Raw genomic sequence first — 23,525 nt, 5'->3', positions numbered from 1 at the left:
AATTAAAATGTTAAGGAAGAACAGATGTCTAACGAGTAGCTCAGAAAGCAATATAATCATGTGTTTAACTCCTGGAATGGTGATAAAGCTAAACAACTAACAGCTTGAAACCTCTATAAAATGTGGGTGTAATTTTAAAACTGTGCAGTTCTTAAGGTTTATCTAATGAAGCCTATAAGATTAAGTGCAAAAAACGTTTCTCGCTAACTAATGCTTATTATGATCTGTCTCCTAGTTTGACTACAATTTAATTAAATCTTGGCAATTAAAATTAAGTTGTCCGACAACAGCAGTGCCACAATATATATTTAACTTCAAGTAGTTTATTCACCAGCGTAACTTTTACATTAAAGCTTAAAAAAGTTCAGTTGAGGCGCAAGAATTGTTTCATAAGTTCATACGTGGTAAAAGCCACAGCCTGGGAAGGGATACAACGAATGTAATTCAGTGACAGACCACGGTACAGTCCTCTTCGTATTCCATGTTGTTGATACACGTATTTCAGTGTCTGCACCATTGTACTGGAAAAACAGGAACTTGGATCATTATTGAATATACACATTCGACAGTTAGAGTCACTTTCTTAAATATAAGACGTTCTTTTACTTGGTTCTTAAAAGTGACATATGGAAAAACATGAGACTCCATATAGCAGAGCACGACAATCCTTTTAGGACTCATAAAACAGGCTGAGTTTCTGCCAGAAATCTGGGCTCAAAGGCTGGAAACTGGAAAGAGGATGGTGCAGTTCCATCTAAAGAAGCTTCAGCCTAAAAATAATCTGCCCTAAAAGACATAATCAGAAATTTTACACCAGAATGGTGACTACACATTATTCTCTATCTGTCAGGAAGAAGTTGAGAAGCACCATTTTTGTCTTACAGAAGACGACAATAGTTTAATATTATTCCTTTGTAATATGGACTAACAAAAACAAATTTGCCCACGGCAGTGCACACTTCTTACATTAATCATCAGTATTCAGGTTTTGCATCCCATTCTTTTTGTTTGTTTGTTTGAGCACAGGATCACACATTAAATTTCTGCAGATAAAGTTTCTGTTTAGCCCTGTATTCTATAACTCGCATGTGTAAGCCTCCCTGCTCCAAGCAAAAACTGTTTCTTCTTGAGATAAAGGCAACAACTTGTGTGAAATACGATATTTGACCTTATTTGAAATACAATTTGCAGTAGTTATGCAAGCAGGAAGATTTTCCTCACATACCTGTACTGAAACTGAACAAGTAGTCATTAAAATGCAAAGCCTTTGAGTAAAAATCTGTAAGATGCTCAACATTTCCAAGCTATTAAAATTATTACTCCTTGAAAACATCTTCAATATGCTTCAAAACTTCAAGGTTTCCTTCTTCTATTAATCTACCATCCTCTAAAGATAAATGGCTACTATCCTACTCTCTCCAAACAATCATAACAGAATTGTTAAGTGGGAAAGTCTAATTGTAAAAATGTGAGTTCTCACAAATGCAGGAAGCAAAATCCAAGGACAATTAGCACATTCTTATTTTAGAAGCACCTGGACTAGAAAGCAGTCAAGGGGAAAACCTTACTCTGCTAATGAAAAACAGTTTGAAGCTCAGAATGTTTTCCACCATGATGCCTAATTTAATACTATGATTTTAAGAATATTATGATACTTCATCCTCTACTGGACTCACGCATGTAACTAAAAAAGTGTAGGAACTCCAACTACAATCAGTGTGTGCAATGTTACTGTAATTGAGGTTAATCAAGCAGGTTAAATAAAGCAGTATTACAGCAGTATTAAAGCAGTAGAAGCAGGTAGTTTGTCCCTCAGGAATCCTAGTGATGCTAAGGATCAGTTAGTTGAGTAAAAAGGCACATAACATCTTTTCATATACAGTATTAGTAGCAACACAAAAGTGTACTTCAATTTTGGTGTTTCTTTTTGAACCTCAGCTTTTGTCCAACTGTGTGGAAACGTAACACATCTCACTAAAAGCATGAAGAAATCAACAGCACAGGAACGTTTTTGTTTTTGTTTTTTTTTTTTTAAAAAAAAAAAGAAAAAAAAAACCTTTTAAACCAAGAATGCAACATCACTCAGATATCAAAGAATTCAGTTACTGAAGGTGAAAAGAAAATACTTACAGGCACTTTTCAGAGTCCGGGAGAACTGCTCCTAACTGCATTCGCCTGCGAGTTACATCAAGGGGATATCTACACAGGAGATATTTGAACAGCAGTTCAACTAGATGTGTGATGACTATACAAATACTGTTGTGTTGTTTGTTTGTTTTTAATTTATATATATATATATATAAAGAGTCCATCTACAAACTCCAATCTCCCTTTTCAATGAGTCATGAATTCGGCTTAGATTCTCAACACAGCTGAAAGTTCTCCAAAAAGGGAGACTCCCTCTATACAACCAAAACCAGCAAATCAGATCTCTTAATATATTCCATTTGGCACGAGTAAGGAAGACACATGAAGATCAGATGAGAGTATAAAACAGTCTGTAAAACACTGGAGGGAGAAGACGCCTGAAGCAAAAATAAAATAAACAGTTTAAAGATTAACAGAAAATGCATGTTACATATGTAATGTAATGCAGTGAGTGATTCAGTGAAAAACTGATGCCATAGAAGTCTACCAGATCGATTTGATTTGTGGCCAAAAGAAAACATGGCAAGGACAGTATGAGAATGGAGGAAACAGGCAAAGTAATAAGAAAGTAATGCCAAGCACAACATCTTAGGCTTTCTTTTTCCAATTCTTAGAGTTTGCAGGTTATACCATCTTAAAATAAACTGGAATAATACAGTTACGCAAATGACGTTAATGGTCCAAATTTCATAGCATCCCAAACAAGATTCCAGCTGATTTTAGTTTTGTCTGTTTGTTTTAATTGACTCAGTGCATTTATCTTTACAGCTGCTGAGGATTAGATATTTATTAAGTGAAACGATATGAAATAACTGAATCACAGTCTGACTGAAAAAAAACCTTATTGACACTAGACTTATTTTTAAAAAATCATATTCTCAGACAAAACACTTTTTTCTAGAACAAATATCTATATAAAAAAAATAACAATCAATACCCAAACTTACGATATCGTCTGAGCTATTGCTCCAGCTATGCCACCACACAGCAGATTTATATGTGTTTTCAAAACTAAGACATCGGGATTATCTAAGGAAGGCCGTCCAAGCAAGTTAGGTGCTTGAGCAAGTCCAATGCTCTTTAAGGTACCAAAGGTAAAAAAAGAAAAACCTAAAAGGAAATTTAATTTTATGTACTTTCATAACAGAGCAAAATATTTGTTGATGTACTTATCATCATCATAAACAAAAAGCTGCAATTACAAAAATAAGTTATTTTCCAATCCTATTAGAAGTTTTTCTTAAGTAAGAGAAACAGATAAATAATACTTAGAGCTTTACCATAATTTCTGTTCAAATTAGTTACTGGTTATAATTAGCATTAAGAGTGCTTTAAATAACTCAACTGTGGCTTTCAAATTACTGGTTTGCTGTTAAAAGTAACCCCTAAGATCTGTTTAACCAAAAAACGAGTCTCATCATCTAAAGATGAGTGCAGTTTCAGCAGTCATTTCTGATGTTCCTCCATCCCACGTCATCCACTGCTTTAGCTTGGCTAAGTATTTATACAGAAGTCACCAGGAGATGGAGCCAATAGAGAGCCTCTAAGACTCGACTATCTACAGGGCTCTGCCCTCTTACGGATCTATGTGGGAGAGACAACCTGCACACCTTTTGTGGGGTAAAACTGGGAAGCAGACAAAAGAACCACTACTTTCTCTCTTTCACTCCTGATTTCAAGAAAACCTAAATTTTGCCTACTGAAGGGACTTCAACACACACTGATCAATTTAGGTAAAGACTGAACATCCACAAATGCTTCTAGCTCTCCTTTCAGTAAAATAAAAAGCCTTCATTTTAATGTAAGCTACTTAATTTGATGTGCAAATATATTAAGCAAATTTAGTAGTGCACATAAATGCTGAGGGATTTCTGTGTTCTGTTTTTAACTTACCCGCATATGGAGCCATTCCTACCACAGTTGGCATCAGCCCTCTGTAGAACCCACTAAAACCACCTTCCTTTGAAAGAAAAATACATTCACATTTGTGGCAAGAAATACAATAAATGTCTTAAACTACACATCTGTTTGTACAGATTCACAACAGCAATCTGACTAGCATCACGTAGCAACAAGGAGCTAAAACCAAGTTGCATTTCTTGTGTCTGAAGAATTGATGGGACAACTACCTAGCTCCACAGGAGATACAGAAGGGAAAATGAAAAAAAATCTGCATCCAGCATCATAACCTCCGAGACATTTTGGCATTACACATATCCCTCCTCCCCAAATATTTTGGTAACACTTCTATGTGCTACTGAAAAACAACTTTTCTTTGTTTTCATCTCCCACTTATATAAGTCTTAGCTCCATCTTAGCAGCCTAAGTAGAAGGAAGCATCCAGATAATTTTTTACATTAAGTTCAATGTGCGCACGCAGTGAACTCATTTTCCACTAGGTAATTAATTTCAGTGCAGTGCAACATCATTTAAAGAGTATATTTTGCTTTCATAGGACTGAAGATTAAAAGAAAAAATACCTTTGTGTAAATCATCTTGAATGCATGGATAATTCCCATGTACTTGTGTTCCCCTTTTACTTGGAATGCCAGACGAACTCTAACCATATCAAGAGGGTAAGTACAAATCACTGCTGTAATACCTTTATTAAAAACAAAAACAAAACAAGCAAACAAAACTCACCTACACCTTATCTGTTTCTAGGATTATTTTGAAAATCAGAATTTCCTTTTGTGGCAGTGAATGTAATAACATACACAAGATTATTTTGTTGAAAAAGTACTTGAAAACCCACTTATCAAACAGGAACCTCAGCAACACACAAAGGATTTATGTTTATACTTGGTGTTCACTGAAGCTGCACATTTATGCCTTGATTACAGACTTAACTGTTTCACATAAGGAGTCTTCTTCATAGCTCACAAACATATGGCTAGTCAAGTGCATCAGCCTTTACTGGACTGCAATCACAAAATCTAATCCTACATTATCTAGTAAATAAATGAAGCACCATTAATATGTTTAACTTCCAAAAACTTGTGTCAAAATTCAAATATGTGATTACTGGATGTATTTATTTATTGCACCTGAAAATACAGTATTTAAGTCCATTCAGGAGCCTAGTCATGAAGAGTACTGAACTGCACTGCATTGCTGTATTTTTATAGTTCACATTACACTACCTGTTTTTCAAGCTTTAACTAAAACAGCTATTTCTAGACTTAACAAGATGCTAAAAAAAAAAAAAAAAAAAAATCAAATCTTAGGAGTCAACTTATCATTTTGTAAACAGACCTCTAGTACAAAGAATAACTCCTCTAACAGTTACCTGAACACCAAGTCCTTACTACTGCTAGTCTTTGAGTTAAGCCACTCAGTTACTGTCAAATTATACGGAGGGAATGGTTAAAACAGATTATTAAAAACAGATTATTTTCTGGTGTTCTAACACTGGCACTGATAAAAATAAAACAACTGAAAAAAAGAGAGAAAGAAAGCAAAAGTGTTTGTGATTTACATTTTGCTTTCTAGCAGCTGCTCTTCTGTATCTAAAGAACACCCTTAAAATTGACCCTACAGAAGATGAGCACCTTTTGAGCACTGGTAGGTAACTGCACTTCCTCTCAAGCTTTAATAGTCTGTTAATCATATCTCTTTTTGTACGTGCACAATTTCCCACCTCTTGCATAAGGTCAAGAGAAAGCCACAACAGGAAAGAGATGAAATTGAAAGAAAGATTTAAAAAAACAACAGCTGTTTCAGCAAAGTGTGCTAACTTTCATATCCGGAGAGAGAACAATCGCTGAATAGTGGCAGGAGGATCTTGACATAAAACATCAACATCAAATGGGGGTTAGGAAAAAAAAGAAGAACACTATGAAGAGGCTATGGAAAAAGCTGATACTGGTCAACCATCAACTGAGTTTGTGTCTTTCTGGAGTTTCCTACCAGTAACATTTATTCTAGAAGACAAAAAACATCTTTTTAGATATTTTGGACCGTTCCTCCACACAAAAAAAAGCAGGCAACTGCAGTTGATTTTTGATACAGTCTCACCCACAGGATTCAAAAGCTGGAAGCTGCAAAACACCAGAGCAATCTTAGGACTCTTTCCACTGACCTACATTATTAAATTCAATCCCTGCACCCTTTTCACAAGGAATTTTCCAAGATGTCCAGAAATACTGTAAAATTGACAATTGAAGCAATTTCAATAAAAGAGTGGAAAAAAAGAAAAGGCTTTTATGGAGCTTAAAGAATTCACAAGAAAGTTATCCTAATACAAAACACAAACTTATCCCCCTTCTTTTTTCATGTCATGCACTGATAAGCATCCAGGAATATTCTCTGTACAAAGACAAGCAAACAGACCAACCAAGAGTTAGTAGAAGTACTAATACTCAACACTAAGTCCAAAAACAGCACAAGTCAGAAGAAAAAAATCAGACTGGACTGAAAGAAGTCATATCCACTAAACAGGACCTTTAAATAGGACTCATTTTTTCACTTTATTTTAAAATTGTGTAGAGATGGACTCTGGAGAGGAAAAGAAAAAAAAAAAGAAAAAAAAAAGGATTTCTAACCTTTGCAGTTTGAAAAAGCTACAAAATATGCTTTCCTGAAGCAAGTCAAAGTGGCATGTTACTGCTTACTTTTCATAAGAGCTGAATGTTATGAACATGAAGGATTCACACTTCCTTTGAGGCTCAGGAGAGACATCATCTCTCTGTGAGGAACAGTAGTCAGGTTTGGAGAAGTTTACAAAAATGCTAATCTCATCTCTGCTCCCTAAAGACTATGACTTAACAGAAGACAGACCAGAACACCTTAAGGCTGATTCTCTCTCCCGAGGAAGCAATGCTTTTCAACTAATCTAAGTCTATCCAGAAATCTCTCCCATGGTTGGTTTAACAGGACAGAGTTGGAAGTCTCTGCCCAGTTCAGAGACAGGTACAGCAAATCCCATCTTATCTTATCTGAAGATATCTTATCTGAAATCTTATTTGAAGTAATCCTAATAGGACAAATACCATTCCTCCTCCTCTAAGGTACTACTTTCTTCAAATACAGCAACTTTTTCATTGCAAACGTTGACTCAGAAGTCCCTACCCCGCTGAAGTAAAAAAATTGTCACAGAGAGAACATTTTACTGAATCACTTCTTCAAGCACCTCTGACCACTCTTGGGGACAAGATACTGGGTTACGCAAACTTCTACTGAGGCTTAGCACAAATGAAGCACAACAGGTATTAGACGGTCCATGCTTTGGAAGTTGACAATGAGAGTAGCTGTATAGGCAAATAGCTGTCTCACAATTTCCCTACTATTCCTCATTTTCTTTCCTTGAAATAAAAAATAAAATACCCAGGGTGAAGAAATAACAAGTGAAACAGGCTTACAAAGATCAGGTATCGCAAATATATTTGATGCACATGTTTTTCTGAATTCTACATCACGCTCTGCATAGACCAAATTAGTACTACCAAGTTATTCTAAGGTGTACAGTTTCAAAAACTACAAACAGAAGTCAAAGCCTTCAACTGCAGGAGACATATTCCTTCACAAGTATAAAAGAGATTAATTTATCAAGAAAGCATGTTCGTAAAAAGCAAAGCTTCATGAACTATATGAAGACAGAAAAAGCTGATGACAAAGAACATGCATCAGACAGGTCATAGAACTGCATGATTTACAAGTCCAGGTATGTCTAGACACTTAGCACCTGCTTGTATTTCTTGCTAAATTGCACCTGAAAAAGTAGACTCAGTTTGTTTTAAAATGTTGACTCGACTAAATGACTTATTTACGTCCCATTTAAAATTGACATCGCATTATTCTCCTAATCCACAGCATTTTCCAATTGCATTTATTAAGTAAAACAAAATCAAACAACAACCACCAGGCTTCCTGTATTAGGGTCTTTGTCAGTTCGTTTGTGTGTTTTGGTTTTTCGGCTTTTTTTTTTTTTCCTCCCTGGTTAATCAAATGCAGGGGAGAAAAACAGGCATTTCTGTATTTTACTTCACTTTTTTTCTGCAGGAAAATTGAAAGATTCAGAGTTGCAAAGCCTTTCTGTAATACAGGCATTAGCAGACTACTTCGTTTCCTAGACCCTACTAACATCTATGATTTCTCTGTCTTCTCCTCAGCTCTGCTTTTACTTAAAAGCAGTTATAAGTAATTTATCTGTTAATGAGGTGTTACAGCTGAAATTTGAATCACACAAGACTCAGGAAATTCAGAGTTGAAGTTTCCCCAGTAACTTTAGCTCGGCCTCCTTAAACGTATGCATTACAATAGCTTCTTCTTGACTCTCATTCCACTACCTCCCCGCCTTGCCTTTCCCTGTGGATAAGCCTTTGATCCCGTTTATCAGTTACAAAAGATACTAAAAAGTTTCCCACCATTTTGAAGCTGATTCGGGTCTGATGATTGTTAGCAATGTTGGAAACACTGACACAAGCAAGATTTAAGTAACTGTATCATGCACTCATGTGAATGCAGGCAGCTGGGCACAACAGGGACAAAAAGGAATACCTTGCCATTTTCAGCTGCACAGCCCTACCCCTTGTGAAACTGTAAAGACTTCTCTCCACCAACACTAAGGTGCATGAAGCGCATTCTCCTTTAGTTATTTAAATACGGATGAAGCAAAATAACATCCCCTTACAGGCGCCCTAAGTCGTGGGAGTTAAAACAAGAAATATCTCTAGCTGCTTTTAAAAGTCTTCTCATCTCGCTTGCAATTCCAGAGAACTCGTACATCTAAAATTCTGGGCTATGCTCTTCTTGGTAACATTTTCCTCCCCTGTATTTTGCTGGCATACAAACCCTCCTTATCTAATGCCAGTGCTACCTGGTAAACAAATACCTTACTTATACTCAGCAATGTCATGATATTACTCTACCTGTGTGCTCTATTCATTTTCACTGCACACCTATGTCTAGCTCATACTACTGGTAGAATGTACCACATTACTCATGTCATTTGATCAAGGTTACCAGACAGCAATGTATATTGATTTTACTTCTGTCACTCTAACCACACAAAACTGACTTAACTAGAAAATTACTCAAAGCTACACCAGATCCTAGAAATTTATCTATGAATTATCTATGAATTCCTGCATGTCAACACTGACAGGGTTAACTGATTTTTCCAAGTTTTCCTAGATTTTAAGATCTCTGAATTGCCTCTCTTCATTCTCTTACCCTTTTCTCAGATGGCATGCAAAACAAAATGCTTTCATGCTTCTTTCTAATTTAACTAATAGTTGCATTTGTTTTTTCCTTTTCTCCCCCTCAAAAAGAAGCTACATTTTCATACATCAGAGCTAATGAAGGACTGTCAATGGACAGTATAAACACTGCTTTACGATGTCAAAACACATACAAAGAACCATGCTGACCAAAAATTTGCTCACTACTGTTTAACTTCCTCTGTTTACTCTGAGCTACTTTGGCTGAGAAATGACCAGCAGGAGAAGAACAGACACATACAATCACTTCATATACTGGCAGCTTACAATCATTTTTTCCTATTGCTACTGCACAAATTCCTACGTCGCAGATCAAAAATATAAACATTTCTGGGAAACCAAAAGAATCTCTCAACTTTTCTGGGTTCACGTTCAACTTAACAGCAATGGCTGACTGGCTGATGAGCCAATTCTGATAAAACCTCCATCTTTATTCTTCATCCTGATGGCACTTGGATTGTTCATTTTTCAGAAGCCACAATGAACACCACAAATATCACGCTTTACATTTCAGCAGGGAATTCAGTGTTTGAACAATTTCAAAGAATACACATTTTTCAATTAGGTACCTGTTACATGAACCATTTACAAGTATTTTTACTCAATACAAATTTGCAAAAGTTAGACCTGAAAACTTATTAAATAACCCTCTGAATAAACATTGACTTTTCAGTGAAAAGGATGTCTGAAATGCAAGTCCAAAGCTATACCTGCCATGGATCCAGCCATCAATCGATGCACATGCCCTGAAATCCCAAGGTGCTTCTTTATTACCTACAAAATATGGAACATTTGTGACAGTTTTATAGGAGTAAATACAGGGAAATGCATCACAACGTTTTACCAGCACATGAATGCAAACTCTGTGGCTCCTATAACAAGTTTACAACTCTACAAACTCAAACCAGAGCACTTAATCACTGCTAAAAACTTTTTTGAAAATTTAGGTTGGTACCAATTTCCTACTAAGGACACCAGAGGACCAACATTCCTCTAGCTAGGCAGAATGATCAGTTGAAATTATTTGTACTTCAGAAGCTTATTGACTGCTTTTTGAGTTATTAACCTGGTTCAACCAAGGCAAACTGCATACTATCTCTTTCACATTATAGGGTGCAAAGAACACTGAGCAAAGTTGAAGACTTACACATTTAATAAGAAAAACTGTTTTCTCGTGCAGAGCATGTGAAACTTACTCTAATAAGGAAACTTTTATGAATTCAACTGCATTTAAAAAAAAAAAAAAAAGAGGGAAACTGAGCAAGTATTGAGAACAAGAACTTCCTAAACTACATTAGGTCTTGCAAGAAACTAGCCTTCAGACTTACATCAAGTAACTCAGAAATATTAAGAAGTGGTTAATCTTATGACGAATTATTCATAGGATTATTTCACATGTTCTCTCTTTAAGAACTGTTTTGTTGGTTTTGTTTTTGCCTTTCAAACTCTCCTGCAAAGCATCTTTAATGTCTGTTGTTAATAGATAAGAGAAAGTGCTATGAAATTAAATGTTTTCTTGAAATTTGTGGATTATTAAACCACCTCCTTATAAAACATATCACATACTCTTTTGTTCAACACAGCATAAAACAAGCATAGTGTTTTAATCAAGAGCATTTATAATTACCACATAAAAGAACACACCAAGCTCACTGCAGTTAGCTCTTTGTATCACCCTGCTGGAATTTGCTCTTTTGGAAAAGGAATCCCAATCTGAAACTTACTCTCTAGTGAAGGTTCTACTATTTACTTCAATGGTACTAAATTTGTGCTTTCAATATGAAATTTCTCACAACTAATGTAACATTGCATGTTTCACCATATAGAAGCTTAAGAACACAGTCATGCTAACGTCTGACATTTCACAAATGATGTTGATGAATTTATTATGAATGCATTAGGAAAGAGTAAATGCATGAGAATAGAAAGGAACACGCACATTTTGCAGGCCATTGAAATGACCATATCTTTTCTTCCAGCTCATTTTTATCTACGCTGACAGTCATTTCTCAGGTAAAACATAACAGTCATTCAGCCAGACAGATTTGCAAGTTGAAGTTATTCTACCCATCAGGTACTAAGAAACTCCAACACAGTATAATAAACATTAAAGAGCTTACATTTTCTATTTTGTTTCTATTTCATTTACAAAGCACTGTTTTTTAGTAACACAACAGCAGACTTTATATATATATTTACTTGCACACGCATAGGCACACATACAATACACAATACAAAGCTATAAAAACTGTTGGGAATTTTGTTTTCCTTAAACACTGCAAGCTGTTTCACTGCTGCCCTGACATTTTTAAGGGTTAGATTCATATAAAATCAAGCAACCTTGTGGAAGATGTACAGAGTAATAAGAAGACACAGAAGTTTCAGTGTTAGTTTTTATCACTTAAAAAATATCAGTATTCACTGTACCAAGGGGAAAAAAAGAAAACAAAATAAATTCCACTACCTTTTTGTATTGATCAAACGCCATAAACTGAATTGCACCATATGGAAAGATTCTAATCATCATGGCCCCATTTCCTTTATACAGCCCAAGGTAACCTTCCTTTTTGGGGACAGCACACAGCGTAGAAAACACTCCTGTTAGCAATGCAAAAAGAGGTATTTAACAATTACATTGGGGAAGAAAAAGTCAAGCGAGTATTACTGGCAACAGGAAAGTATGCACAGTAATACAGCCCAACCTCATTGCTCATGTAACGATGGAGAGTGGAAAAAGCACTTTTCCACGCCCAGCCACTGACACAAGGAAGAGGTTTAAGGTTATTACCAACTTTCCCACCTCCCAGATTCAGTGAGCTTTCTGAATTCCTGCATCTCAAGTCCCATGTTTACTTGACTACCAGCAATCCCCCTGCAGATGATAATATTCACACACGAAAGCTACAATTAGCAACAGAAGGAAGCAAGCTGAGTTGCATTTCAGTTAAATCAAAAATCAATTTAAAATAAAAATAAATATCTAAAATAATGGGCAAACATTCAACTGTTGTTACATGCCAACCTAGAAAGTAAATACCATCACTGAGGAAATTAATTAAACAAGTTTGAGACTATCATTATTTACAACTTAGGCATTTTACACTTCCTGTCCCAGAGACATTGTAAGAAGAAGCAATCCTACTCCCTCTTAACAGGTGTTAATGCAAGATCACACAAAGTTAGGGCAAAACCTACAGTTTTATGTTGAACCCATTTTTAATTATACACAAATGCTATCGAATTGACATGTCTGGGTTTTTTTTGCCTTTTTTCTCTCAAGTAAAGGAAAAAAATATAATAGTAGATCTGTTTTCACATTCATACACAGCTACTTAATAACAGTAGAGCTGAACCTGAAAAAAGCTTACACATTTCTTCTTTTCAGGCAAAAAAGACAAGGAAGGCTGACGATAAGCTTCCATTTAAAAATTAAATCAAGCAAATGTTAGTTTCAGGGGTTCCAAGAATACAGTATTAAATCTATCTTCAATATTTTACACTTACTACATGCCTCTAAAAATGCTTATGCTGTGACTAGAATTGATGAGATACTGTTTTTATTTCTTACAGCAAATGCTCTGAGATCCACAATGTTATGAACTCCACAGAGAAAGGGCAGGAAACAGATTTATGAGGCCATGATGAACCAACCTACTCTCTCTGCACTAAATAGGTATGTCATCCACATAATTTTCTTCTTTGCCTACACGTAACAGGAACATTAATTCAAGTCAAACGCATTTCTAATGATCAAAATCACACATAGCACTGTATGTAGGAACAAATCTAAGACTTAGCTTGCCAGCTATGGCACTAAACAAACTAAACAGAAAATAACAATTTAAAATATTAGTCAAACCAATTACTTCAGCCTTCAGTTGTCAGGCTGCACATTTGAATACATACTTAAGTGACTGTGTTACCGAGCTGTCATATGCCTCTTGTCTTCCTTCCATTAACGTAACACCCTTGTATTTCATTTCAATATTTATTTCTCCAGCCTTTAAAACATGATCTTTAAATAAAAACTTCTAAGTTTCATGACATGTAAGAAATTAACTAAATCAGAAACATTTCTTCTTGATACACACTTGACTTTCTGAATGTAAGTTATAACACATTTGAAGAACGTATGACATAAAATATCTCCATATTCTGCACAAGAGGGCACTGTTACAGCCCCACAGAGACTAGTTCTGAACATGCTGCCAGTTCTGAGTTTATTCTCTCACCATGATGCAGCACAGATGCTGAACACATCAGCCCATGCAAAGCACAAGTCCGCTTTTCTTTTCAACTTGGATCGATCACACTTCTGTCTGCAGCAGTAAGTGCAGAAGTCTTGCAGGTCTCAGCACTCATGGCTCTGTAAACACCAGCCCCTCTGCAAGGACTTCCAGGCTCTGGAAAGCACCTGTTCCCACAAGCCCTGCACACTAGTACCACCTATAAGGATAGCAGTTACCAGTGGTGGCAGCTTTTATATACACAATCTTGAGCTTGAACGTCTGATTACCAATCTCCTGCTGACTTCAGTAAGAAGAGGATCAAGCTACAGCTCTTATGCAGTATCAAGGATTATTCTAACATCTCTAACCTGTCAACCAGTACCACCTGTACATGCTCAATGCCTCTTATTTAAGGGTGTTCTTCAAACACTGTTGTGTTTTTTAACACAATATATGGCAAAGGGATGAGCCAGCCAGAAACAACCTACTGTCTGATCAGCACTTCTCTTTATCACAGTCGGATCACGTAATAAATCAGCAAACCTAAATGATACATACCACACTTCAAAAATGCTGATGACACAGGCAGCATCCATCTTACCTAGATGTTTGTAATGGTGGTTATGAGCCTGCAGCAAGATCTTCACTCGATCAAGTGGTGCAGTGGTTGTTTTGGCACAGCATCCCGCAACACCTTTCCAAAGGGAGAGAAAAACCAATGGGATGCCAAAGCCCTTTGACTCAGCAGATAAATAATAGATTTTTATAAGCTATTTTTAAATGGAGCAGGTAATGAGAAAATTAGTAAGTTGAGAAAGCCCCCAAAAAAGCAAAAGGTTCCTATTAAAAGTATGCTACACAACTCTTCAAGCTCGACTGAAAATCAGCACACTCTGCTTCTGCTCAACCACACAGCCGAGGCTGGCCAGTCAGGTCCCGGCAATAAATTACAGAGAAAGCTGCCGCAGAGCAACGCCTGCTTCCTCTGTACCAGCCCGAGCTATGTGTGGGCACAGCAGCTCCCCAGAGCGGCAGCCTGCGTCCGCACACGTTCCTCTGGGGCTCCAGGCTGAAAGCAAGAACCGCAGCGAGAGCACGAGAAAACCTGAAATAAACCTCACGCCTCCTTGCCACGTTACAAGACACCTGTGACAACACCCGCAGGGAGAACACGACGTGCTTCTGCTGCAAGGAGCTGGCGGCGCGGTTTGGCGTTGGCTTGACTTCCTTCGCACCACCGCAGCCCAACGGCCGGGCATCTCTCGGGGCACCGATAAGCGGGCTGCCCCGGAGTCACAACGGCAGCACGGGGCCTTGGCACGCTCAGCCGGCAGCTACGCTGGGCCTCTCACCGACTCCGAAACGCACGCAAGCTACCCGCCTATACGAAGTCAAGTGCGTTAGGGGCGAAAATAACAATAAATTTTAAACAGCTCACGCTTCCCGAGGTCGCTCTGCCCCGGCAGGAGCGTCACGGAACCCCGACGCAGAAGCGGCCCTGCCCCAGCCGGCTCGCAGGACGGGCCCAGCGCCGAGCAGAGGCGGCCGGGACGCCGCGCTGCGGAGGGCCCGCACCCACCTCCGGCGATGAAGGAGCGCAGCCAGTAGAAGTCGCGGCGCGCCGGGCCCGGGGGCAGCGCGGCGCCGGGCCCCGCCGCCGCCGCCGCCGGGGAGGCCATAGGGCAGCGGCGGTTCCCTCAGGCGGCGAGCGGGCAGCGCATGGCGCCGCGCGGGGCCGCCGCCGCGGAGCGAGGGCGGAGCCGGGGCCGCCCGGCACCCTCTCTGCGGCCGCGCCGCGCCGAGCCACGGCCGGGCCGCCCGGCCGCGCTGCGGCGCCTGCCGATAGCGTCAGAGGCTGCGGGGAGGCTCGCGGGAACTGCGCCTCGGTTCGGTCGGACCGTGAGGCTCGGGCACGTGGCAGGCGTCCCTTCAGCGTGTACGTGACCGCCTCGCCCTGCAGCGCCGAGCTTTCCTAGGACTTCGTACCCTGCGAGAATGGAAACGTTCGGTGTCCGTGCGCAAGTTTCAGAACGCATGAGAAAGGGAAGCGGGTGCTGCAACAGCAGAAGTTATGTTTCACAATCACGGTGATAAAAGCCAGAATCGTCTCTGCAGATGTCAACATTTTTCTTGGCGATTTTTCTAGCTGCCCGCAACGCCTTTGCTGAACACTTAGGGCTTACCAGGAGCCATTCACTTCAGTTTATTTTCAAAAGCCGATGACAGAAGTTTGTCCTCAGGTGAGGACAGCACAACTACACAGCACTGGTCAGAAAGCCAATGCTGTGACCATTGTACTGCTCGCGCTTTTTGCCCCATACTCATCAAGCCAAGTTTCAAGAGTTCAACATGTCAAAATCTCTTTTTTAAAGGTCAGTCTTTCAATAAGAAGAAAACAGTCAACACTTGTACAAGAAACTAATTTCCAAACAAATCTGCTGGAACATTTTTCTTTCTGCTGATGTCAAATTGCATTCAACAGAAATTAGTATTTTTTTCCTTTAACATTCCTTCAAAATTAAGTTGCGGCATTTGGAAAACTTTACTTTGTTTTGTTTGATCATTACTTATTTGGGGAGTGGCTGCTGCAATGTGCATTTTTTTTCCCAGCCATAAAAAATACTTAGCAAGGGTGTGCAAGGACTTCTCTTGCTGGGAAAATCTGAAACGTGTCCTTTGCAGCCACTAACTGAGCCTTCTCATGTTTGTAATACACCAGGGAAACTCATAATTTTTGCTCAAGTTATCTAATCAAGTTATTCTCTAATGTGAAAGCAACTATCCTATGGGTTAAGTAACCAGGTTTATAGCCACTGTTGGTATGGTTTTACCTCAGCCAGCTTGTATTCTTTTGGGGTTCTGCTCAGGAGAAGGTCTCACTGAAACACAATCATAATGCTTTGACAGCTCCAGCAGTAAGCTTCATTTCTGCTACCTACAGTTTTCTCACAGAAGCATTGCAACAGCACAAACATCAGAAAATTTTGTAGTTTTACAAGTGACTAGAAAGGTCTGGTAGCTGCATAAATGGCTGCTACTTACTTTCAGCAGAGGTGTGGTGTGTTGGGAGGATACTTTGCTAGACCTTGTGAGTTACAGAAGTGTGTACCACACACTTTTTAGGAAAGAAGTAAGAAGCTTATATTGTGAAATTATGTGCCAAATGTCTCAGAGGTGCACTAACAGGAGTGCATTCAACAGTGAATTTGTGCATAGCCTAAAACTTATTAATATGTAATTCACTAACTTGTCTATATTAAGTGCTCTGGAATTCTGTTTTCTTGACCATCTACAGCAATATTTCGTTATGTACATTCTCACTGCTATCACTTCATCTTTTTACCTTGAAGCGTGTAAGCACTTTAAAGAATTTCTCTAGTGACTTGTTTTTATGTCCCATTCTTAAAAGTTATCAGCATATTTAATGTCTTTCAGGTTACACTTACTGTAAGACTCATTCTTCCCAGACAGACTGATGGTATAATAGGGGAGGGCATTAACACCAGGATACTCAAGAGCATAGCTGCAAACTGGAAGGAATATTTAAGTGTAAAATCAACAAATATACAGATGTAGAGTTGACAAGTATACAGAGAAGTTAGGCTGGTCTTTAGAGATCATATAGCTGGAAAGATGATCTGGCTGGCTGGCTGGCTGTTCACTTGCCTCAACTCACACCCAAAACCACCACCAGTCAAAAGCTTCTCCCACACAAGACTTGGCACACACTGAAGATTTTTTTTTTTTTCCTTTTCTAAAAGCATAGCTTGCAGATTGAAAATTGCTGAGCAAGTCTCAATAATTTGCCTCAGTCTTCCTGGTAACCAGTAAATAAGGCAATGCTGCTTCCTAAGGTGGAGTGAGCCAAAAGCGACCATAGCACAGGCTGATCCTTGCCAATAGGGCACAGTCCTGCAGCAGAACACAGAGCTGGGTGCTGTGAACCAGCTCCATCAGTACCCAGAGCAGGTGGATTGAGTAAATCCAAGGTTTGCTCACGAGGGCAGATCAGGAACAGTAGGAGATAAAATTTGAAGGTAAGACTGAAGCTCATCCAGCAGCAAGGATCTAAGAGGAAACAGAGCCAAAAGACAAAGCCAGCATAGTTATAGCATAGCTTAAAAAAAAAAAAAAAAAAAAAGAGGAAAAAATGTTGAGCCCTGGGCTTGGGGTGCAAGGTAGGGATCACGGGTGTGGCTGGTCAGGGCCATTAAGACCTGTTGGTGTAATCAGGAACATAATAGTCCCTACCTGTGTCAGTGAGGTTTTTAAGGAGCAGAAATATTTGACTATTCAGTCAAGGAGTTGGCAAATACTGTAGCACCAAGTTTCTCAAGCTGAGCTGTCAGCTCACATGTGGGGAGGAGGTGTGCACTTAGCACACTCTGGAACAAATTAGTAGGACTTACTGCACAAATGCAGTAGACTTGAAGCAGCCATAAACATCAGGCTGGTGCACAGAGCGTTAGCTGCTCTCTTTGTAGACACAGTGTTTACTGCCAAACTGCATTTGTTGGCCAGGCACAGCAGTTATTCTGCTCTCATGCACTAGATTTGTGCAAGGGCTTTGTTGTGGTCTGTTACACATCTTTATCTCTAGGTTGGAGAGGTATGGATTTGAGGGCTGGACTATTCAGTAGATAAAGAATTGGTTGGACAGTGTATAATCAACAGATATTCAGAGTGGTTAGGCTGGTATCTACAGAGCATATAGCTGGAAAGTTCATCATGGTGGAAAGGGATAATTTTTGTTTAGCTTGGACAAGAGTAGACTCTGGAAAGGCCTCAATCCAGCCTTCCAGTACTTGAAGGGAGCTTATAAGCAAGAAGTGGAGTGACTGTTTGCACAGATAGTGCTAGGACAAGGGGGGATGGCTTTAAAATAAAGAAGGGTAAATTTTGGTTAAACGTTAGGAAGAAGTACTTTACTCAGAGGGTGGTGAGGCAGTGGAGAAGGCTGCCCAGAGGAGTTGTGGATGCCCCATCCCTAGGGAGGGATCAAGGCCAGGTTGGATGGGACCACGTGCAGCCTGATCTAGTGGTTGGCAACCCTGACCATTGTTAGGGCGTTGGGGTTTGATGATCTTTAAGGTCTCTTCTAATCAAACCCATTCTGTGATTATATTCTCATGGACAGTCATGCAGTGAAACAAGGCCCAAGATTTCCCAAGGAAAGTGAAAATAGGGGCAAGCTACTGCCCTAGAGAGGGCATTTCATCTGACTTACAGCCTACTCTCAAGTTGTCATTTTCAAAGGCACATGGAAAGCTTGGGCCATAGCTAGAAAACTTGTTTGCTATGTGTCATCTGTCAGCTGCAGGGCAAGAATATCCAATCAAAAATATTTAGATTAGATTCAATGGATCTGAATATAAGTGAGGCAGAAGAGGAAATCACAGTCTTACAAAATAGTATTAATGCTTAAGCAAACTGTATTCAGCATGCTTCCAGATCTTAACTTACTTTCCATTGCCTATCTCGCAGGTAGATACAATCTACAGAACTGAGGCCAAGAAAGACTAAATGAGGAAGTCATTGTCAAAACCACAATTAGAATTAAAGAGTTTCTGCATTAAACACACGCTATTCAAGACTTCTCTTTCAGATATTGCCAACTGACAGTTCTGCAGGTGATTTATCTGTATTGCAGATACAAAGACTTTAAAAGTGGTTGGCTTGTGCTCAGCTGGGCTTGCAGGCAAAGCACCACATCAGCACGGCGTATGGCTTTCAAGGACAAGTCTGGTCTGCAAGCAGGCCAGCTGCCTTCTCTCATAGCAAAGCCAGTAAATATGAGAAAGCCTTTGCAAGGTAGATGCTTTAATCTATGCTTTGTGATTGAACAAGGAACTGGTTCTTATGTCTCAGCATAATATTTCTATTGTAATCGTTTGGCCCCAAAAGCCAACATAGACCTGGAAAAATCCAATCTTTCCCCTGCAGAGCAGCTTAGATGTCTTTGTGGTATAATTCCTAGGGCTTTCAGTTTGTGAAAGGCTTAACTAAGGTTTGGCATCAGGCAAGTCTAGCCCCTCCTCATGGGATTGATAGCATATGATCGGAGATCTGATCTGGATGACTCCACAGGAGTGATTTAGGGCCAACATCCCTGATTTCAGTGTCAGAGAACTAACAGGCCTTCATGGCCCTGATCAGCTGTGTTTGGGGTCTCTGCACATGCTCTGTCCATGGACACAGGACTTCTATTTAAGTTCATACTTGGAAGAGCTATGGAGCCAGTTGATCTGGATTTTGATGGCAGTCTTTTTTGTCTACTCTGGGCTCTGTCCAGCATTCACTTAGATTATGTCATGTAATGTTTTCTCCTTGGATCCCTGGATCTGATTACAACCCGTAGGCTGACTTCTTGGTTTGGCCTCAGGTCTGCCCCATCACCTGCAATTTCAGCAGGTGATGGGCTGGACCCTGGATTTACCTGCTATCCTCAGACCTACCCTGTTTCCCTTGTGTGGGCACAGCAGGACCAGGTGCTGGCCAGCGTGGTCCTTGCCCTGCTGGTTGTGTGACTGTGCTTGTCTCCCTGCTCCTCAGGGAGCAGCTGCCTTGTGTGGCTCCCTGATGCTCAGTGCAGACTTCTTGTGCTAAAGATGGCAGCAATGTGTAGCTACTAAAGGCTTATGCATTTTATTCTTCAATACTTCAATGTCCAGTTGTATCTGCTTTGCAGGTATCATTTTGATATTCCTTTGGATAAAAGCACAGATACGGTAGTCCTGTGTTAGGCTGAGAATCTGCTTGTGACAGTCAGCAGCATATCTCTGGAAGAAAGCTGTATTAGATACAGAGCTATTATTTAAAGAGACTCTTCTACCTTCCAGTAATACATAGCTAAAATGGCCCTCTTCCATTAAGTAGATTTTGATTCAACACTTTCCCATTACTGTTGTCTTGAAAAAACTTTAGTGTCTGTAATGTTGTGTAGCAGTGAGTTCTATGGTTTAACAGTGCACTCTATAAAAAAGTAGATGTCTTCTGATATTTGATACATTGTCTTGATATCCTGTGCTTCAGAGAAGCAGTGATCACTGTTAATACTTTCTATGCTGCTTTGTTTATATAGCATATTGTATGACATTTAACCTCGGAGAGTTTCGCTATTCCTTACACTGTTGGTGCCCTTATCACTCCTGTGCCTTTTCAGGTTGTACTTTACCCCTTTTAAGCTATGTAGATGAGAACTGCACAATATATTCAATAGTAATGCTCCCTCTTCTTTTCTCTCCTCCTTTTTCTAATGATTCCTGACACTACTGAGCACACTTAAGAGTATTACAGAGCTATCTGTAATGGAACCAGTATCTCTATTTTGAGTTGAAGTGGCTAATTCAGAGTTTCCATCTTTCCCCCATGTGCTTCACTTTGCATTTGAGCAAAAGAATTTCATCCACCATTCATGTTGCTCAGCCAGTGATTACTGTGAAATCTTTCTACAGACCTTTATGTTCAGCTTTTACTGTAGTAGGCTTAGCACTGCCGGATAGGATCCTTCCTTTCTGCTGCTCACCTTCCAGCTTGTTGGCATTGAAAACCACAAGCATCTATGTTTGTATTGGTGAAAGTGAACAACTGATAGTTCTGATTTGTTTCCTTGATTTTAGCAGAGTTTTGAATAGAGCAGTGGCAGTGTGCAGTGGTTTGTTTGCTCCTGTTATATTTTATGTTCTAGTCAAGCCTTTGCCATCTTGCTGCTTTTTTTCTGAGTTACTCATTTCTCACCCTTATGTCCAAGCCCACAACTTGCAGTGTATTCCCACCTTCCCAAGAACCATGCTCTGTGCTTATGTGTGGTTTTACCATCAAGATCCAGTTCTCTTCCAATTATGCCATGTGCAGCACTTGGACAGCAATAGTTTTTACTTCTCAAATCATGTATTTGTGGTTCTTGTTCTTTTTAGCATGGCAGGCCTTCAGCACGACAGAGTCCTCCATATCCAGCACTGCACTCAAGCAATCTCTGGTTACAGTCAGAGCAGAGAACCCCTGCACTCAGTTTAAGTTAGCAGCCAGAGGAGGCTGACCGGGCAAATATGAAATTCAGGCATATATGAGTTTGCTTTATTATATCTGAAGTATCTGCGAGCTTGGATATGATTCCCAAGTATTCCTTTTTGACTGCAAGGAAAGGAAGGGGAGGAGAGCAGAGGATGAGGTGACAGACCAGTGATGGGTTACCCATCACTGAGCGACTGCCCACAGGAGCCGGCAGTGACAATAAGCTGCTGTCTGTGCTGCTGCCTCCTTTCTTGTGTGCAAATGAAAATAGCTAATGAAATGCGAGCGTTTAGAACATCCTTGTGGGAACGGAGATGGGCAGTGCTGCTGCTCTCATACATAGCCGAAAAACCTCCCTGCAGACTTGCATCTGAATGGCTTGCTTCGCATTTTAAGTGCTTTATAGCAAGCAGCAAGGGATTTAATAATGACGCTTTAAAAAACCCGTGCTGCTAGGGTGTATTGTTTCATAGATCCATTTCCAACATCTGTTCTCTGAAGGGGCATCTGAGGGGACAGCGGATCGGCGGCCGCTTTGCGCCCTGACAAAAGGCTGCCGTGATAACGACCCGGGAGAAGGACGAGTGGTCCAGCCTTGATATTAAAGCATACTGCTCGCCCCTTCCTTCGGGAAAGGAGCACCGAAAATCATGGATGGCTTTTAATGGAAGGGGTGGAGGTGGGGAGAGCAAGGCACGGTTTCCCCTCGCAGAAGGCCGTTTTCTCGCTCTTCGGTGCGCTGCCTCACGGCCCTTCGGCCACGAGCGGAGGACGGAGAGAAGCTCCCTCTTCCAGCCGAAACAAGAGCAAAAAGGTGATTTCTGTGTCACCTCCTCAGCTGGAGAGCTCCAGGCGGAACGGACCACCCGCCTCCCTTCCACTGCCTCGGGCCCGCTCCCTCTCAAGCACTCCTGGGGCGGCGGGAGCGCAGAAGCCGCTCCCCCGGCCCCGAGCCCGCCCCGGGGTGCACGGCGCTGCCGCCTGCCCCCGCTGCCCGGGGGCGGGCGGGGAATCCCGCTCCTGCCGCGGGGATCCAGGGCGCGTTTTGCCGCCTGCCGAGAGGGCTCGGTGCGGCGAGCGCCCCGCCGAGCCGCCCCCTCCCCGCTCCCTCCCGGAGGGTCCGGCCAGGGGCGACGCCGAGAGCACGTTTCGCGGCCCGGCGCCACCGAGGCTCCGTCTGCCGCGCTGGGCTCACCGCGCCATGGGGACAGGCAGCGAGGCGTGAGCATGACCCGCTCCGAGCCCAGCCCAGCCATGCCCGCGTCGCCCCTTCCTGTTAGCCGTGGTACGTACGTGGGACGACGCGTTGCTTTCTCCTTCTCCCTTTCCCCCCCTCCCCCCCAGCCCACACACTTTTTATTCTTTGCAATACTCCCTTCTCTCTCGGCCCGGTGTGGAACCGAGGCGGGGAGGGGAGGCCGCTGCCGGCCTGGGGGGAGGACGAGTCCGGTCTGCGCCGGAGCCTTCCTGGAAACGGAGCGATGGAGGGGCGAGCGGGGCACCTAGCCCGGAGAGCCGGGACCCTCAACCACTCCCGCAAAACGGCAGGGGAGCGGGGACGCGCTGCGTTCTCCTCCTCCGAGGGTGCCGCATCCCCTCGGCGAGCCCCGGGCTGCGGCGGGAGCGGCCCCAGCTTCGGCCCCTTTGTCTGCCCCCTGCAGCCCCGCTGCGGGCCGTGGGGCCACGAGGAGCCTCGGCGGGCCTGCCCCTGCCCTGCTCTGCCCGGCCTCTGCCCGCTCCCGCAGCGGGCGGCGGTGCCGCGCACAGCCACGCGTGGCCAGGGCGGTGCAACCTCAGGGTCCGGCCGGAGCCCTTCTTGCAGCAGCAAGGAAACGTGCACTCGCAGAACTGGGTAGCTAGAGCTCCCAGTGACCGAGAAGGCTTACGGGGCAAAGGTGTCTCTTTAAATTTTAGA

At 41.4% G+C, this 23,525-nt stretch overlaps 2 protein-coding genes across 7 annotated transcripts in view; one reads left to right on the top strand and one right to left on the bottom strand.

Moving 5' to 3' along the window:
* Window positions 1-307: 307 nt before the first annotated feature.
* Window positions 308-15,307, bottom strand: SLC25A16 (solute carrier family 25 member 16). Of its 2 annotated transcripts, XM_052678051.1 has the most exons (9): window positions 15,177-15,307; window positions 14,199-14,291; window positions 11,833-11,966; window positions 10,079-10,142; window positions 4,629-4,750; window positions 4,042-4,108; window positions 3,096-3,258; window positions 2,131-2,199; window positions 308-521 (listed from the first exon to the last, which is right to left on the bottom strand). In XM_052678051.1, the coding sequence occupies exons 1-9, from the start codon at window positions 15,274-15,276 to the stop codon at window positions 365-367; spliced, it is 969 nt and encodes a 322-aa protein (XP_052534011.1). In that variant the 5' UTR covers window positions 15,277-15,307; the 3' UTR covers window positions 308-364. The 2 variants fall into 2 exon arrangements, with proteins under 2 accessions (XP_052534011.1, XP_052534012.1); XM_052678052.1 differs by lacking the exons at window positions 308-521; window positions 2,131-2,199 and adding an exon at window positions 2,212-2,525.
* A 7,384-nt stretch (window positions 15,308-22,691) lies between these two features.
* The window catches only part of TET1 (tet methylcytosine dioxygenase 1), a 64,010-nt gene continuing 63,176 nt past the window's right edge, over window positions 22,692-23,525 (top strand). For 4 of the 5 annotated variants that reach the window (XM_052677981.1, XM_052677979.1, XM_052677983.1 and 1 more), the window contains exon 1: window positions 22,692-22,895. The gene's annotated coding sequence lies outside the window, so the exon portion shown is untranslated. The remainder of the gene's footprint in view (window positions 22,896-23,525) is intronic. The other variant, XM_052677980.1, reaches the window with a different exon arrangement.

This window comes from Tympanuchus pallidicinctus, unplaced genomic scaffold, assembly GCF_026119805.1.
Source record: "Tympanuchus pallidicinctus isolate F22 unplaced genomic scaffold, pur_lepc_1.0 scaffold16, whole genome shotgun sequence".
Lineage (NCBI taxonomy): Eukaryota > Metazoa > Chordata > Aves > Galliformes > Phasianidae > Tympanuchus > Tympanuchus pallidicinctus.
This window is presented reverse-complemented; position numbering and strand designations above follow the sequence as displayed.